General features: G+C 34.8%; 2 protein-coding genes across 4 annotated transcripts; one reads left to right on the forward strand and one right to left on the reverse strand.

The window, feature by feature from the left end:
- The first annotated feature begins 845 nt into the window (after positions 1–845).
- LOC121755598 lies at positions 846–12,036 on the forward strand. Of its 3 annotated transcripts, XR_006040829.1 has the most exons (17): positions 846–987; positions 1,119–1,196; positions 1,638–1,721; positions 1,805–1,978; positions 2,880–2,948; positions 3,053–3,179; positions 4,011–4,083; positions 4,192–4,308; positions 4,798–4,917; positions 5,025–5,043; positions 6,799–6,880; positions 7,016–7,296; positions 8,281–8,396; positions 8,500–8,593; positions 9,448–9,628; positions 11,576–11,667; positions 11,758–12,036. XR_006040829.1 is itself a non-coding variant. In XM_042150919.1 (15 exons), the coding sequence occupies exons 1-15, from the start codon at positions 898–900 to the stop codon at positions 9,514–9,516; spliced, it is 1,593 nt and encodes a 530-aa protein (XP_042006853.1). In that variant the 5' UTR covers positions 846–897; the 3' UTR covers positions 9,517–9,796. The 3 variants fall into 3 exon arrangements, 1 of the variants encoding a protein (XP_042006853.1); XR_006040820.1 differs by lacking the exon at positions 11,758–12,036 and having other exon boundaries at positions 11,576–11,739; XM_042150919.1 differs by lacking the exons at positions 11,576–11,667; positions 11,758–12,036 and having other exon boundaries at positions 9,448–9,796.
- Positions 12,037–13,482: 1,446 nt separating this feature from the next.
- On the reverse strand, positions 13,483–16,864 carry LOC121802021 (protein indeterminate-domain 12-like). Its single transcript, XM_042201553.1, has 3 exons — positions 16,294–16,864; positions 15,591–15,987; positions 13,483–14,136 (listed from the first exon to the last, which is right to left on the reverse strand). The coding sequence occupies exons 1-3, from the start codon at positions 16,463–16,465 to the stop codon at positions 13,644–13,646; spliced, it is 1,062 nt and encodes a 353-aa protein (XP_042057487.1). The 5' UTR covers positions 16,466–16,864; the 3' UTR covers positions 13,483–13,643.
- Positions 16,865–18,848: the final 1,984 nt, after the last annotated feature.

The following is an 18,848-nucleotide window of genomic DNA, read 5'->3' on the forward strand; positions in this document are numbered from 1 at the left end:
TTCTAAAATTAAAAACTGTTTTACATTTTGGACCGTTTTCTTAAAAATTGAAATAGGAAAGAAACTTCATTCTCTTTAAGAGGTGAGACACATTTTTCATTAATCACAATTTTCTATACCTCATATGGAGTATTTTATTAATTTTATATTAAACTTGTACCATTTAAAGTTTCTATCTATAGGAAATGGAGAAAGTAGACTCTATGCATCAATAGAAAATGAAAGTCAACAAGATCGATCCCAACGAGTATTACATGAGAGTACCAAACGTGCACCCCTTCCAGGAGGTGACCTCGGGGAATAGAGCGCCTGATCATAATATTACCTGCGAATTGGCAAGGTTGAGCCACATATTTGGCACGAGAGTTCCCACCTAATATGCCATCACCCACTACTACCATGATACATATGGCCAGGATCCTCGTGCACCATACGTCGGACATGGAGATATGGCTCCGGTTGGGATGCCTCCGACAACAATGTGCCACTTCAATCATCCTAGTTTGCCGCAACATCGATACAAAATGGAAAAATGAAGATAGATAAAAAAATGGAGCATAATACTGACTAGAAACATTCTCTTAACTCAATTTTAACGTAGGATTAAATTTTATGCCATGTTCAAACTTAATTTCACTCAATTTTAATGCAGGATTAAATTTTATGCCATGTTCAAACTTAATTTCCACCATCTTGATAGTTATAATATGTGGAATACTAGTATTTAATTATGAAATAGTAAATAGTTTTATGGAGTAATTAATTTAATCTCAATTACTACTACTACTTTTGTTAATTTAATATTAGTATTTTTAAAAAAATTAAAGTTGTTTTGGGGAAAAAGCAGAAAATAAAAGCTTTGTCATCACTCTCTGCTTCAGCTACAGGCCAGCATAAATGGAGGAGTCTCTGCAAATTCGCCGAATTAACGAAATTCCCTCGCCGGAGGAATTCGCCTCTCAGATTGAACAGAAGAATGTCCCTGCAGTAATTACTTAATTCTTCTCGCACTGAGTTCATGCGCGCGCACACGCAACTACAAATTGATACCTCCTATTTCTAGGGATCTTTATTCTTTCCTAGTTTGCGTTTTTGACGATAGTGTTTTGAATTGGAAGGTCTTCAGTGGATGCGCCAAGGAGTGGAAAGCATTTTCGAAATGGAATGTGTCGAATGGCGGCCTCGACTACTTGCAGGTAAGCGTATGGATGAGCTTGAAGCGCAACGTGAGTTGAAATGCACGAACAACGTGACTGTGATAAGAATTACTTGAATTTGAATAATGGAGCACTGTTCCGATTATATGATGATATCGAGACTGATAGGAATGGAATCGGATTTTACTAAAAATGTTTGCTAATAATAATGATAGTAAATTGGAAGAAGGTAATGTTAGTGAAACTCTCACTGATTACTTGAATGACACTTTTTCTGTTGTTTGTGAGCTCAGAGTGTGTCCTCTGTGTGGAGTGTTTTCACAAACGTGTTAGGATATGAATGACCGTGATAACATGAGAGTTTTCTAGATTTTAGTTTCAGAACTCTAACTCTACACTGCTGATTGCTGAATGCTTTGTGCTCTCGACATTATTTTCTTCTAATGTTTAATCTCAGACAACTCTTGACACTGAAAATAGGAATTGGTGGGATCGTCCATTGTGGAAGCTATGCTATCCAGATCTGCACCTGTATTTTATGGAGATATCCGAGCCCATGAAAGGGTAAAAACCCGATCTACTAATTAAAGGTCTATGTGAAACTAGGTGATACGGTTGAGTTGATGGAAGAGTTCTGTTCTCAATAGGTTCCTTTGCCGTTTTCTACCTTTATTGGTTACTGCAAAGATCTTCTACAATGTGAGGATGATGGCGAAGACCCCATTTCTCAATTAAGAAAGCATGAACCAACGGAAGTTGCTACCCACCAAGGTGATTTTGCAACGGGAGAAGAATCTCCAAAGCAAATCTATTTAGCACAGGTTTGCATAATAGTTCAATATGTTATGCCAATGATTGTTAATTAACTGGGTTGAAACTTGATTGCCAAGGAACTTGGCTGAAATAAACTTGAGAATATGCAAGATAGATGTCATAGATTAAGAGAATGATATCAAAATCACCCATAAATGTGGCAGCTGACTTATACAATGTATATATTTTAGTCCTAATATGTATTGGCACTTGTTAGGGAATTGAAGGTATGGAATAAGGACATATTAATTAATATTGGCTCAAAATGTTTGGTGGGATTAATTTCATTAACTGGATTGAAAAAAAGCTTGTGTGAAGAAACCTCAGGTCTTGGCGACTTTTCTCTAGCCTTCTATGATTCTATCAGTAATGTAGGGACATAATTAGACAAGCTCGGCCCTTTTGATACCCCTGCTAAAGATGTGATTCAGGTTCTTCCTCTGTGGTTAGTTTTGATTCTCAAACATGACATGGAAAATTTAATGACTAGTGGACTAACAAAGGAACATCTCAATTTATTAAATTTTGTTGAGTAGAAAACATAATCGTGAAATGATAACTTGGATTGGGCTTTTAGCATACAACCTATATGATTATGTTTCATGATTACTATTATATGGTTTTAGTGAACTGATAGGTGTTTCTGATGGAACTTTGTATATCTTGTCTGTAAAATTCAAATTTCCAACACACTCTATACTAATACCTTTCATGCACAAACTGCCGTTAGATACGGTAAGTAAGTAGTATATCCTGAAGCCTTTGTAACAAGAACATTTTTCCTTATAAGTTTGGTGTTTGTGCATTCTTAGTGCTCCAGCTTGGATAAGCGTCCCTTTGTTTTGTTATATTTTCAACCCTAAAGATTTAAATATTGGGAGTCATAATATCACTCTTCTCATGATTCAGGTTTCCATCGTAAATACTGAAAATGAGGAAAAGAGTCAGCTGGAATGCCTTAGAGATGACATTGAAACGGTATGCATGTCGCGTCTCCGAATTTCTGTGCTCAGTATGAATCTCATGTTCGTGTATAACTTTTCAAGGATTGGATGTTAACTGTAAATGCCCTATCTCAACAGCCTGCATTTCTGGAAAACAAAATTCTGGCTTCTATCAATTTGTGGATGAACAATGCCAAGAGTAGATCTAGTACTCACTATGATCCGCACCATAATCTTCTATGCATAATTTCAGGATGTAAACAAGGTATGGAAGTCTAGAAGCAAATTTATCAGTGTCATTAAACATGCCTGCTACTTTATGAAAAATGACTGCTGGTGGTATTGACCTTTTAAGGCTAAAAGCTATCATTCATCATGGAGTGAACATTGTAGCAATATTGAGCTTCTATTGATTGTACTACTGACTATCACTGAGGCTGTTAGTACTTTTCTTCCCATCTTTTATTTTTGTCCTTATATGGGATCGATGGGCTGTATATTAATGATTTTTTTGGTGACCATCTTTGTGTTCTTAATTTATGTTTGATGTATTTCCATTGTTTTTCTGCCATCTAGGGTTGTAAAATATCAGATAGCCAATTGCAAACATGAGGTGATATCTTTTAGAGGTCCATGATATCAAATTGTTTCTAATGGTCCTTGTTTCTACTGGTAAAGAAAAGATTAACATTGACCTAAGGAATTGCATAATACAAGGCAACTAGTGAGTTGGCTTAAGGTACAATTTAGTCCTTAACTGTCTTGTGCCTCTTGTGTGTTAATATATCATTTTGGTTTTTCTGTTGTTTGGGGAATGTGGGCATTGGGAGGGTACTAGGAAAAATTGGCCATGGTTGTTTGGTGGAGACTTTATATCCAGCGTCAGTGCTTTGTATTGTAATCACACACTTGTACATACTTTTGTACCCTGCAGTTGAGTATAAAAATGAACTACTGTATATTTTCTGCCACTTATTCATTGAAAATTTGTCGTAACTGTTTGTTCGGTATTCATTAGCATGTTTTTTCTTGAGAGATTATGTATTTTGAGCTCTCTTTTGTGAAGAAGGTGACCTGTTCACAATATGTTTATCAGTTGTTTTATGGCCCCCTTCCGCATGCCCCTTCTTATATCCGTTGCCTGTGTATGGAGAATCATCAAACCACAGGTATTAAATTTCATTTAAGAGATTATTTTCTGTCAAATTATTGATAAGCTATCTCCTTATAATGTTTCCCTGTAAATTAGTTTCAGCTAACAATTTTAAATTTGCCAGTGCCATTCCATTGGAAAACACCAATTTTAGCCTCTATCCAAGGGCAAAGTCAATTGTTGAGTACTCTCGGAAGGTTACCCTTCATGCAGGGGATGCATTGTTCATTCCTGAAGGATGGTATATTTTACTCTGTAGCTAAGTTTTCTCTGAAATTTGGATTTAGAGACCGCCATCTTATAATTTTTGTCTCCTGAAAAAAAGTGTTTCTCTTGAAACTTGAGCTTGCTGACATGGAGTGAGTCCATCTTGGGTGCATACCAAGGTCTTAATAAGACTTAATTGTAGGTTGAGGAAGTACTTAGTATGTTGGTTGACATATTCCCAATTGGGTTGAATTAATGAATCGTAAAAAGGTTAACAATAGTGTATAAAATTCAAAATAGCAAGTTAAATGGAGCATTTGTGGTTGATTTCTGTGGGGAAATATCGATTTGTAAGCAAATTAGTTGTACAATAAGTTATTGAACTGGATTTTCTTATCTTCACATGTCGTACGTGTCTCAGTTACGTATAACCAGGTAAGTAGTGCTTGGAATCATGTGCCAACATATGGATGAATAATTACTTTACTGGAAATTCAAAGGTGCTTTTTAATTCACATTCTAGGTTCCACCAAGTGGACAGTGAAGATTTAACTATAGCTGTCAATTTCTGGTGGCAGTCTGACATGATGTCTAGCATGCCAGAACACATGGATGCTTACTATCTACGTAGAATATTAAAAAGGTATGATGTCTTGTCCACATATGTTTTGGTTGCGCTTCCATTTATCAGAAACAAGCTTACTTTTCTCTCCTTTCCATGCTTGGCTGCTATTGAATCTTAATTCCAAGATTAACTGACAAAGAAATGGTAAGCAGCACTTCATCCTGATCTGTTGCTCGTGAAGTATATATTGATATTCGTATATATTTTCTACTATACCGCATAAGAGATTGTTTTGTGTTAGAATGCAATCTCTCTGTGTGCTGGCTGTTTAAGGTTCTTACATCTGTGAAAATATCCGGCTCTCTTTTTTGGGTTAGTATATATTCATATAGAAATTAGAAAATAATTTCAAACATCACCAAACTTCTAATGAGTTTGTATCAAACATCAAATGCATAATTTCTGAGGCACATTACTTGATGGGAGTATTTGTTATAACAAGACTCTTTGTAAGTGAAATGCTACTAAAACAGAAGAACTACCAACTCCTGTATATAGATAGCATAGGCTGAATAAATGTCACATGGGGAGAGGAGAGTCTGGTGAACATATCTTAAAGTTTTAGAAATATTGCAAGTTAGGTTGAGATATCACCATATAGCGTTTCTAAAACACTCAATTCAAGGCCATTTGTACAACATTTGAGAAATGTATGGGCATTGTCATGGGAATTCACTTGTCCTAGGCAGTGTCTTTTTTTCTGCTGGTAAACATGGCTGGAGCAGAATAAAATATTTTAGCAACAAAAGGAATTCTCGGAGAATGTTTAGGGAACACTGGAAAGTGCAGTTTTTTTATGATGAGAATTTATGAAAATTTTGTTAATGGCATCTTTTGAGGTTCAAATCTTATCTTATAGATGAACTTAATTCTTGCAAAGAGAATTGATCCTCTACGTACCTGTTTGGTAGCCGGTAGCCCAGATAAGAAGAATTGAACTTTCTTCTATTTTTTTTCCCATTTTGGTAGCCAAGAGTTGCATACATTCATCCCATATCAAACTCATAGCCTACCACTAAATACCTGTTCCTATGGGAAATGGAATCTGGCCTAAGAGGTATTATCTAATTTCCAGAGTTCGATTGTAATAAAATTTAAAAACTTTCATGGAACATCGCCCTTCTTGTTTTTGACATAGTTCTGATGCAGTTACAAACCCCCACTTTGGACGTCTTAGTTACTTCAAAGACAAAACATAAATTATTAATCTTTAAAACATCAAGTTCCAATAATGTAGCCCACTAGAAAAATCCTCAATTTGTTATCTTGGAACGGAAAACGGATAAATTCTAAAACATTAATCTCCATTGTCTACTTTGAGCTTCAATCCATACATTATGCTGTGATTCTTCAACTACTTCAAACATTCTCATATATTCCACCAAAAGGACCAACAAAATGTGTGAAGAATGACCATCCACGTTATCTGCACATTTTGCTAATGCCTTTACTTAATCTAGAGAATATACATTTCCTTGTGAACTTGGAATATCACAGGAAAGGTCTAGAGATATGTAAAGAATCATGTAGAGAATCTAGAGATATGTCTAGCATAACTGATAGCAATTGTTGGTCTTTCTCCGCTTTGGATCTTGTAAGATGAATTTTACCTAGAGATCACATGTTATCACAAGTATATTTATTATCTCATGTAACTAAGTTAAGTCTGATTTTCCAAAATCATATCTAGCCATATGATGATCACTACTTGGAATTTAGATGCCGAACTCGAATCTCAATTCACTTCCTTGATTACTGCCATTCTATTAGGGGGAAAGAAATGCCACATTAAATATCTTCTTTACCAATTCCCCCGAGTTCAGTTGTGCTTCCTACGCAATTGAAGGATTTGGCATGAAGTAGTACCCTAATTTGTATTTTCAATTTTGATAAGGACAGGATCGAATGCTCTCTATGCCTTCAACTTCCAAGGTGAACCATGTGATTGGTGCAAGTGGCCAGTCTAGTAATGAAAATGCAGGTTAGAATTGTAGTTCTTCTTACTCCTTACAGTTTGTGATCTCATTTTTATTTCTGTTATTTTAACTTGAAGAGCAAATTTAGATACATACGGGTTACTTATTTTGGGAACAAATTGTGAAAATCCGCGATGCAGATTTGAATTTGAACCATCAAGAAGTAGGTGGAGAAGAAAAGCTGGAGCCAGGGTTTTCATTGCGGGAACTGGAACCACATGAACTTCGATCTCTTCATGAGCTCATTTCCTTAGTCCATGAACAAATCAACTGCCAGCCAGCAGACCAGTCTGCCTGTAGAGAGGATGTGGTGAAGAAATTGGATAAAGCAAATTTACATAACTTAGAAGATGATCCAATTGCTAATACCGTTTGGAACCTAGAACCACATGTCTTTCAAATTGTCTTTCTCACCATGGCAGTAAGTTTCTATTCCAATTCAAATTGTACATTCCTCCTTCTAGAGGTATAACAAACTAAAGGAAATGAGTACTCATTGCCCCGATAAGATTTTCTTTACTATATCTGCTTTCCCACTTCTTTATTTCCAATGAGATTGGAGATGCATTTGAATTTTACTCATGCCTCAACATCAAATGCTTAACAGTGGAAACTTAATTGAAATAAATAAATAAATAATGTGGGTTTTGCATTGAAACCAACCAATTGTGTCCACGGATAATTTTTTGGAGTTGTTTAAATCATTGTCATCATAAGTTAAATGACAGCGATAGCTTGGGATATGTTCTCTAAGATGATGATATCCCAGGTAATGATACTGGATGACTCATGTGTCTGGTGGTGATGTGAGGATTGTGGCTTTCAGAAACAGCAGTCAATATCAAATTTTCATTAGCTGGAACCTTTTCTTTGGCAATATATGCCATTGAGTAAAAATCTACCTCCACTCTTGAGGCAATTAAGTGCTTCATTTCAGGATTGTTAGGCAAAACTGGATGTGTTGGCTCTTTTGTTTTCTTCTGTTCTGTATTTATTATTCTCACTTTTTGGCCCAGAACCATTTTGTTTGCTTGTCAAGAGTTGCTGTTTTATTGAGCATTTATATGTAAGCTGTTGTATGGGTTGCTCTCTGTCGTTTTTTACGCAGAATTTGTCACCAATCACCATATTATATTCATTCTTTTTGCTGTATTGATGCTGTATTTGTCAATTTTAGTTTTGTCCCAGAACCATTTTGTTTGTTTGTTTGTTTGTTCACTCTTGCTGTATTTACTGGACATTTACTTTTGTTGGTATAATGTTTGCGTTGCTCACGCTCTTTCCACTTCAGAAATGTTCTGCTTCCTAACCAGCTATAGTCATTCTTTTGCCGATCAATACCTTATTCTCTTTCTTTTTCCCCCTTCATCTTTCTTGTTCTGAACTACCAACTTTGCATTTTCAGCACAATTTTCCAAGGACATTGGAGGCTTTTGTATTGCATGCGCTCTCCCCTGTAGGAGTTGAAGTCCTTACCAGGAAATTCGAGCAGATGGATCAAAGGATTGTTCCGGATGAGCGGTGCATATTGATCTCTTTTCTTAATTCTTATGGTGGCTCTTGTGCTCCATGAAAACTAGGATATCTAATCGAGTCTTAATTATTTAAATTTTTATAATTTCAGGAGTCAGTTTTACCAAAAGTTCTATAGCGTGTTTGATAACCAGTTCTCTGCCATGGATGCTCTCTTGAATGGGAAAGAGTCTTTTGCATGCCAGGTACCTTATTAATCTTTAAGTTTGTGTAATAGTTACTCTGTTACCATCTTTGATGGGGTTGAACCATTGAAGAAGTTTAAGTTCATTTTTCATTATATATATGTATATCCCATCACTCTTCGTCCTTCTAAAGCTTTCCTAAGTCATGTAAAGATTGAACTAGCAGTTTCCTAAGTTCAACCTCTTCCGAAAAAGAACTCAGATAACAATTATTTTTTGCCTCGAAGGAAGCTATTCTACTTCTGTCACTACATGATGTCTTGCTTCATGCATAATAACAATTTATGTTGCTCTCATGTATCAAGGCGAGATCACTTATTGGATGAATTGACTACTCTGTAAGATCATGTTTTATTTTGTCTCAAAATGCTGATCACTGATTTAATGAAGAAAATTTATATTGGATGCTTGCAAATTTGTTATGCCAAATGCAATGAAGGAGTTTCTGGCAGTGGTCCCTATAATGTTTATGATGATAGAATCTTAAAATGCCACCATTGAGGATAAGCTTTCATATTCTAATTTGTCTTATATATGATATCATGGTCCATGTGACCTAAGGCCTTAAAATTTTAATCCTTGCTTTGATTTATAATTTTGGGCACACATATTTCACTCAGATCAAATGTCTCATTCAGGCACCTTATCTTGCATACCTTTTCCCCCCTACCGCCTTTCACTTTTTTGCTTACATTGATGCATAAGCACGCCGATATAGCAAAAATACTTGCATGTTCACATATTTAGCTGCAAATGTTAATTATTTATTCTTTAAAGGACATTTAGTCCGAGTAAAGTATTTCTGTAAGTGGTTGCATCAGACACTGCCCTTATTGGGTTCTTTCTTCTAACAGGCATTCAATAATGTGCTGGTCCAATATCTGGGAGTTAACCTTGATGGGCCAAAACCATCGCTGCAGTAGGAATGACTGACCGATAATGTTCAGACACTGTTGATTATTTATAGTCTTGGGCTTGCGAAACATGCCAAATTGGAAAGACGAAAGAGTGCCATCTTGGTTTCAGATTATACATGTGAGTCAATTTACACCATGTTATACCTATTAGTATATTCAGCTGAGCCTATGTAATGATAGCTAATATAATATTCGGTGCAATGAGTTATTTGTAGAACAAATTAGCATGTCCTGTCTAAGAAAATTCACATGTATGTACTGTGGTTCTAACTTATATTTTCTTGCACTCACCAAGTGACACCTCAATTTCTTTGACCAAGTAATGAGATTATCTGTGAAGACAAAAAAAAGTCAAGTGGACTCCATAATTAAAAGCTATCAATAACGATCAATGACATACTATAAAGACTAAAGCATGAAGTGGGAGTAAAACGCTAAAGAGGGTTTAAAGATTAACTCATAATTAGGTCAATAATGTCTTCACTGTAGTAAAAATAGACAACTGCACTTATTTCTGAAAGTTGTGATGATTGCAGTTGTGTTTGCATTTGAATGTTATTACCCACCGCCGTTAACTATGCCTATTACCTCAGACCGACCTCTTAAGGCCGATTCACATCTTATTGACATGTCCATTTAGTATTCATGTGCTAAGTATTTTATACACTAGGTTCGATAGGTGCTAGCTACTTTTAGTTCTCTTGGGAATTTGCTAGCTAGGTGATCACTTCATTATCTGCACATTATTTTCAGCCTATTAGCTCAAGAATCGTTCGCTTTACACTTTATCGACTTATGTGAATCCTGAAAGCTATGAGAATATGAATATCTTGAAACCGTTATGTGTGGAGCCAAAAACTGATAGTAACATAATTTTGAAGTTGGGCTGAGATATATATTTGTCTTACTCTTTATTCATTGCCGCGGTGACACTCAAATGTTGTGTGGAGGACTACTATTATTCTGCATGGGGATTTGCAGTAGATGGGAAAAGATAATAAAACCAAATAAAAGAAGGTTTAGTAATTATTTGCTTTGGAAGAAAGAAGAAAAGGAATAAAAGGTAGGCCTGTTGAGATGAGATTCCCTTATGAAACATGACATATGCAACTTTTAGAAAGAGAATAGAATAGAAGCTTTAGTTTTTGTCCTGTTCTGCTGCATAACATAGCATAGCATAGCATAGCATAGCAAAATAGTAAGAGGATGTGTCCTTTCTCTACTGAGGCAAATGATATGTATTGGTACCTTAACCTGCAACTTATTTCACCCTACTCTCTAAAAGCTTTGGATATACCAAAGTAGCTTAGTATATCTTTGATACACACACACACACACATATATATATATTCTTTGGGTCCATTCCATATGCTTATTGCTCATCTTTTCTTAATCACTTTGTATATTCCTCTTAAAGCTGAAGGAATTATTGTTACTGTGCACTTTTACTTAAATTCCTCATCTTTTTCTCAACACTTGGGTTTTGAATATACCTCTCTAAAGCTCATGTCCTTATCCTTGCCCAAAACATGACACCTTGAGCTTTCTTTGTGAGAAAAGTTTATTCTTATGGTATGCCCTCAAATTACCCTAATAAACGATGCATGTTTATTCTATTTTATCATTTACTTTATTTCTGATTACTCTAGCTTCTCAAAATAGTGATGAAAGATAGAGTGAACTTCAAAATTAGTCTCTGGAAAATGAAAATATCGCCACAAGTATTGGAAAATGAAAAATACTATCAAAATAAGTCCTTATTTTCCAATTTTGCACCTGAGCCCCTAGAAAGGGCAAAAGCGACCAAGTCTTTCTCTCCTATGTGCACATGCACTTTGGCTCATGACCTTTCAAATTACTTTCATATCTGTGTACCAAAATACGGAAGCAATTTGAAATGTCCCGTGTCAGAGTGCGTGTGAGATGTGCACATGAGGGAGAAAGAAATACTAAAATAAGTGAAATGATGTCAAAAAACTGTCTTGTTAGTTTGACATTAAAACTGTCTATTGAATTGCATTGTAATTTTATGCTATTATCTTTTCTTTTATATCATTTTCAACAGGAGAGGGAAAAGAAGATGCATAAGCACAGAAACAGAGGGAAAAGAGATAATCCAAAGTTTAAAAATTGATGAATGAATGATGTATCTTTTTGGTAAGCGTTGACATTGGTGAATGAATGATGTTATCTTTTTTAATTTATGTGGCTTTTGGGATCACTACCTAATTGCCGGACCACCACTAGAGCCCAGCACAGAAACACATACACCACCACCAGCATCAACATAGTTGCTTTTTTGCCTTCACGCTTACACCAGGTTTTACTACTGCCTCTTCTTTAAAAATACTTTTCCTGCTTTTTTTTTACTTCATGCTCTCTAACACTTTTCTACATCTTTAAATTCTTATTTAAATTTTAATTTGTTTTTTTCAATCAATTTTAATTTTGTTCTATGGTGTATTTTTGTTCATGGATGTTAATGGTGAGTGATTTCAAAATAATGTTATCTCCGTCCACAACTAATAGCTCTGTTATTTTTATTCATTTTAGTCTATCCATAAAAGCCAGTCTCTTTCTATTTTTGGTAAGTTTATGTTCTCTTTTAATAATACTCCAACCATTTTATTCTCTATTTCTTCCAACTTTACAAATTGTGATGGAGGGGATATCAAGTTAAGAGGTGAATATGGGAATAAAGGAGGCTAATTAAGTGATTTTAAATAATATGTTTTCCATCCATGATTAATAATTATATTTTTTCATTCTGGCATATCCATACAAACTAATTTTATTTTTCCTAAGTTTGTATTCTCTATTATCAATGCTCTTAACTATTTGTTTCTAACATTACTAATTAAAATCCATATGATAGAGAGTATCATGCAAGAGATAATCTTAGAATAAAAGGTGGTTAATGATAAGTGATTTGAAACAATTTATTCCTTCCGTTTACAAAGTTTTATTTTTTTTTCTTTTCATTTTAGTCTATCCAAAATAAGTAATCTCATTTTATCTTTTTGTAAGTTCCTATTTCTCTTTAATATTCTTTAATTAATTTCTTTCTTACTCTACTAATCAAAACCCGTGCGATTAAGGGAGTATCACGTCAAGACGTGGATATTCGTATCCATAGGAACTGTTTTCCACAATATTTGGATATTACTCATCAAAGTCATATACCAATAGTACATTGAAATTGAAGCTTACTATATTACTCACACAAGAGGAAGCTACTCATAGTAAATTAGTGATCCCCTTGTACTAAGTTAGTTGAGATAATTCTTTTGGATATGAAAAATTAAGAAATTGAGGTATTAAAGATTAAAGAAGAGAGGGTAAAGTAATAGAGAATAAAGAACTCCCTCCGTCCCAAGATAAGTGAATCATTTTTTTTTGGCACATGATTTAAGGATTGATATTTAAAGAGTTAAAGTAGAGAGAAAAAATAGGAGAGATGAAGAGAGAATAAAGTAGATGGAGAATAAAGTAAGAAAGATTATTTTTTTACTAAAAAGAGAAATGACCCACTTATAGTGGGACATCCTAAAAAGAATACGACTTGCTTATCTTGGGACGGAGAGATTAAAAGAAAAGAAGAGAAAGTAAAATATGCGAAAAAATAGATTTATCAACAACGGTAGTTCGGTTTATCAACAACGGTAAAATTCAAATTACAAAAAATGTTTTACTAATGAAACATCTCAAAAGTGGGATACAAAATCTCAAGTGCAGTTACGTGCAACATACGTGTCCTTAATTAATTAGTGAATTCTAAAGTCCCACTAACATCTATAGGAGTACTATTACATGTCTTAACTTAAACCAAAATTAAAATTGTTAATACCTCTATGTGTAAGTAAACCACACAAAAATAAATAAAATAGCAGTACTCCTACTACTCTAGTGTGTGTTTTCACATCAAACAATCTCAACTTTCAAAATAGGAGTAAGAAAGGAATCAACTTATTAAACCCGCATATAATTCATTATTCTCACTAATAGATCACCCAAAAACGTCGTCCAAGCAAAAAACAAAAACGAAATAAAACATAAATAAAAAACCATTAGTTTCTTTTGCCTCGCTCTTTATTGTGTTGGGAATACTAAATAAAGCAATTTCCCCTCTCACTCTAGCAATTTCCCCACCCACCGAACCCAAAGCCATGCTGCCTCATCACATAGCTGTGATCCCTCTCAAACGCCGACAGCTTCACCAGCGGCAGCAGCTCCTCCCTACCTCCGCCGCCCGTGAGGCCGAGGAAGTCCCTGGTCAGCACGTCGCTGCCGCCGCCGCCCCTCTGCCACACCATGCTGGAGGAGGGCCCCACCGCGGCCGCCGCCACACTCCTCATGCCTTGGTAGAGTTGGGGTGCTAGGTGTTGCTCAGCATGGGAGAGATTCATGGGGTTGGGGTTTTGGTGGGGCTGAGGCCCCCACGGCTGCCCGAAATGGCGGTGGTGGCCCGGGGTGAAGAGGTATGGCTGGGTGGCGGCAGGGCCGGGGGCCGGGGGCGGGGGGAAATCAGGGTTTGGAGCCAAGATTGAGTTTGTGACAGCAGAGAGCCTTGCACTTTCTTCAGCCAATGCATCACAAAATGCCCTGTGGGTGATGAAGCTATCCTTCCTATACCAAAGTAAAATATATATATATATATATATATTAGGGGAGATGATCAAAATAAGTATGTGTTTAAATCCAGAAATGCAGACCAAATCTTGGCCCTAGGATTAGATGATCTAATGGTCAATAATTAACCAAAAACACGGAAGGTCATAATTAAACAATTTTAGGTCATATTATAATATTTGGGTTTAATGTCATGCTAAGATCGTTTTAGGTCATGCTTTGTTAGCATGACCTAAAAATTATCTAATTATGACCTAAAAGTGCCCTAATTATGATATTGTTCTGCGTTTCTGTATTTAAATCTAGTTTTGCATAGATCAAAACCCTATATATTAGTATATAATTTTAGTAAAAAAAGAAATAGTATGGCATGATCATTAATTTGTTTCATATACATCCAATTACTTGCACAAACAAGAAAGTAATGAAATAATTGATTAAACACAAAACAAGGCCAAAATATCATATACTATAAAATGAAATTAAACATGTGAAATATGGGGGTGAGTGTAGAAAGGCACAAACCTCTTTAATAATGACTATGTGGGGCCAATTGGTCTTGTGGGACATTACAAACTTTCAAAACAAAAGCATACAAGAAAATGAAGATGGTTTTTTCTGAGCTTGAGCCCCAAAGTGAGTGTGTGAGAGAGATGGATTTTGCATGCACTAAAGGTTCTTCAAAATAGAGCTTGTTCATGCACAAACACACACATACACACTAGCCAGTGCATTTCATGTGCAACTCATAAAATTTCGAAAACAAAACAACACAAGGTATTTTATGAAATTATTTCAGCATTTGTCAGTAAATAGTGAGAAATCTTGCAGGGATTGTATCAACAAAAGTATTCAATCTCCCTGAGACACTCATCATTGTTTTTTAGACTCCTTTTTATAGTACACACAATTAACAAAAGTTGAGAAAGAAGAGACAGACATTTGCATGCAAATGCAGGTTTGCCACTGTCCCACATTTCAAAACTCCCCAAAACAATTTTTTTGCAAATTAACATCGATTTATTTAGAACACAATCATACACATTGGCCATCATTTGCTTATAGTATAACTAAAACAACTAAAACCCACTTTAAAAATTGAATCTTTCAAAGAAATGAAACATAGGATTAATAATCATTTTGGGGAAAAAAATTTATCGGAAAAACCATTAAATATGATTAAATTCTGGTCTATCACAATTTTAAAAATCAATAAAAAAATCATGAAGTTTAGATCTATCCGTCTAGATCCGATGATGATTTTCACCAAATGAAACAGTTTTTTTTATAAATAGTCAACCTCATTTAATTCAGTGACAGTAACGCTACTATGATTTTAAATTCTACCAATTTTTTTTTTGCATGAGGAAATAAAAACGGCACAGATTTGCACAAATAACAAGAATTTAATCAAACTTCATGATTTTTCCAGCAGAGACGAATGAATTTACCTGGAGAAAAGGGTTCCACAGTCGCATCGATACTCTCGGGTCCCGCAGGTCTTGGAGTGAGCTTTCCAATCCGACTGCACGGCGTAGATCTTCGAGCACTTCTCGCATTTCCATTTCTTCTCGCCGTGCTTCCGGCAGTAGTGCTTCTTGATCCCCGTGAGGTCCCCCAGCGCACGGGACGGGTGGTGGTGGAGGCACGAAGGCTCCGGGCAGACATACGCCCTCTTGCGAGCCTCCTTCGTGCTCCGCTGCTTCAGCTTCCACGGCAGATTGTGGCCCCTCCTGTGCAGCTGAAGGTTCTGATCCCTCTGGAAACCCTTGTTGCAGATCTCGCACACGAACCTGTTCGCCGTCATTAGGGTTTTGGGCGACAGCGCGATCACCTCCGCGTCCGGATCTACACTCAAGGGCGTTCAGTTCATTAGATAAGATCGGAGGCGGACGCAAAAAATAATATTGGTAGGTTTAGTTAAAAGTATATTTTTAAATAATTTAGATTATTAATAGGGGCGTTACATAGTAATTTATGTTAAATTCGCACGAATATAAAAAATTTATAAAAGAAAAACACTAAAAAGAAATAGTTTTAGAAAATAATTTATGCGATAAGCTAAAATAGTAAACATGACAATTGAACGGCCGATTATTCAAAAATTGGAAAAACACACATATACACATGTGTGTGTGCGTGCGAGTTACTTACCGGGGTTTCCGGGTAGGTTTCTCTTCTTCTTGGGCTTGACCTGAGGGGGGGTGGGGGCGGGAGCGGCGATGGTGGTGGAATTCGGCAGCATTGAATTTAAGGTGCCGATATCGTGATTAACCCTAGTACGACTGCCGTTTTCGATTGAATTCGGAATCGCCATCGGAAACATTGTTATTTCTAATTTTGGGGGCGGAGGGAGACGAATAATTTAGTTGAATTGTGACAAAAAAAAAGCAAAATATTGAGATTTAAAGAATTTTTTTTTTGTATTTTGTGAGTGAAGAGAAGCTCCTCTAACAAACCCTCATTAAAGCCCTACACATGAAATAGCTAAATCCTACCTGGAAATTTAATGCAGCTGAGGAGTCATATAATATCGATGAATTCACATAAATAATTTGTTAAATATGGAAATAAGACAAAAACAAAATTGAAAACAAAAACTAATACTAGTAGAATCTAACTCTCTAAATCACTGTCTTAAACTATCTAATTTTGTTTCCTTCTTCTCCTAGTATTTTTCTGCTGCACAATTCAAATATCTGTCTATCTCTCTCTTGAAACTGAATCAATTGATCTCTCCTCTCTTTGGAAGGTATCGAAGAATATATATATATAAGTGATAAAGTAAGCTTGTATAATAGTAGTACTAGTATTTTGTAAAGTTGTCAGTAGGTAGAAAGTGTATACAAGAATGTGTGTTTTATTATTACAGTGGCAGATTTGGACAATAGAAAAACGGCCAACTAAAAAATAAATTTATAACACAAATCCCAGATAATTAATGGCACAAAAAACCAGAAAAGGCAAGAATTCTGCAAAGTAAAGTATGTGTGTGTATTTGAGAGAGTGACAGTGGTGAATATGAATATTATTGAATCAACAAATTAATATTCTTTTTAATTAATTGTTTTACATAAAATTAGAGGACTGACATGGGTACTTTTTTGTCACTCTTCCCTGTTATAAAACACCCAAACTCCTAAAAGTTTTATTGAAATGAAATTCAATGTATTAAAAGGAAGGATTATTTATAAGAAAGAAAATTGAGAAGCTTATAAAGATAAGTATTATGGAAAATGGTGGCAAAGCGAAAAGGCTAAAGCTTAAAGGCTAAAGGGAAAGTGTAATAGTTGATATATATATGCCCACTTTTTTGTAGCATATGGCTATGCTTTCATTATTAAGTTATCATAAGCTCATTTTTTTTATGATTTACACACACTCACATTTATGTATCATGGAGTAGTTTATAAGTGTATGTCAATGGGAGGCAGAAAGCTCTTGTAATATATCAAAGGATATAACATTGATGTGTAATTATTAATTCTTACTCTTAAAGTTGTAATTGTGATATGTTTTCCAATTTCCATTATTAGTCTTGTTGGGATAAAAGCTAGAATGATTTGGTCATAATTGTGTGGACTTTAATTGTGTGATTATATTATTAACTAGACTTTTCCTAGTAATAATTTCAATTAGTCTTCTATGTAGGAAAGTTGATTCATTATTGTACATAAAGAAATATATGTAAATTGTATGGAGCCCAATTCACCATATTCATATATACTCCCTTAGTCCCACTAGAAATGAAATATTTGCTTTTAAGTATTGGATTTTATGTAGTCTTGATGGGTTGTTTTGTCACATTAGATTATATAATCTAATGTGACAAAGAATAAAATAGAATAATATAGACTATTAAACAACCAACCATAATACTATATAATTAACTAAAATTTGAAAATAACAACATAAAAAGTTAATGTTCATCCTATTATAAATCCTTATAATTGGTATATAGATAATTCTAGTAATTTAAATCTCAAACTTTTGACTTTATTGAAAATTAGACTTGATATAAGCGTTTCAATAATTAATGTCTCAAATTAGAAAATTTTAAAAGTTTTGACATTATTGAAACACTTAATTAGAAAAAGTGAATCTAATTGCGACAAGTTCCAATTTTTGGGATTTAACGTGTAATTGATCTCATTTATAAATGTAAAATAAAACTATTTGAAGAAAAAAAATTGAAAAATACTCCAAATAACAGTGGTTAAATGCTGAGTTTCTGCACATAGACCTAAATTTATGTTGAATATCTGATTTAATATGTTTTGCCATTTCTGTTTTCCATGAAAATTGAATTTATTGTGGTGATATCTTTAATCTTCTTATCTCAATTAATTAATTATATGCTTATCTCTATTTCTTTTTTTCTTCTTATCCCATCCCTGGAGTGCACTATTTAATTTCTCAAATTCAAAACCCCACCAAAAGGAATTTAGAAGTCTCTTTATTTTCCTCCCAAATGTCTTTTGCAACTTTTTCATATTCCAAACCTGTATCCAAAGCCATAGTATGTTGGAGTATTAATTTGCCAAACTCGTCAATAATAAAAGTTATTAAATTCTTGATATTAATCATTTCACAAGTTTCAAAAATATTATCATTATAGTCGCAGAAAAGCATGCAAATTAGACAACTTGTCACCAAAACCATCTCACAATAATTCATGAATATTTTCTTTAATAAATATACTACTATAT

This window comes from Salvia splendens, chromosome 1, assembly GCF_004379255.2.
Source record: "Salvia splendens isolate huo1 chromosome 1, SspV2, whole genome shotgun sequence".
NCBI lineage: Eukaryota > Viridiplantae > Streptophyta > Magnoliopsida > Lamiales > Lamiaceae > Salvia > Salvia splendens.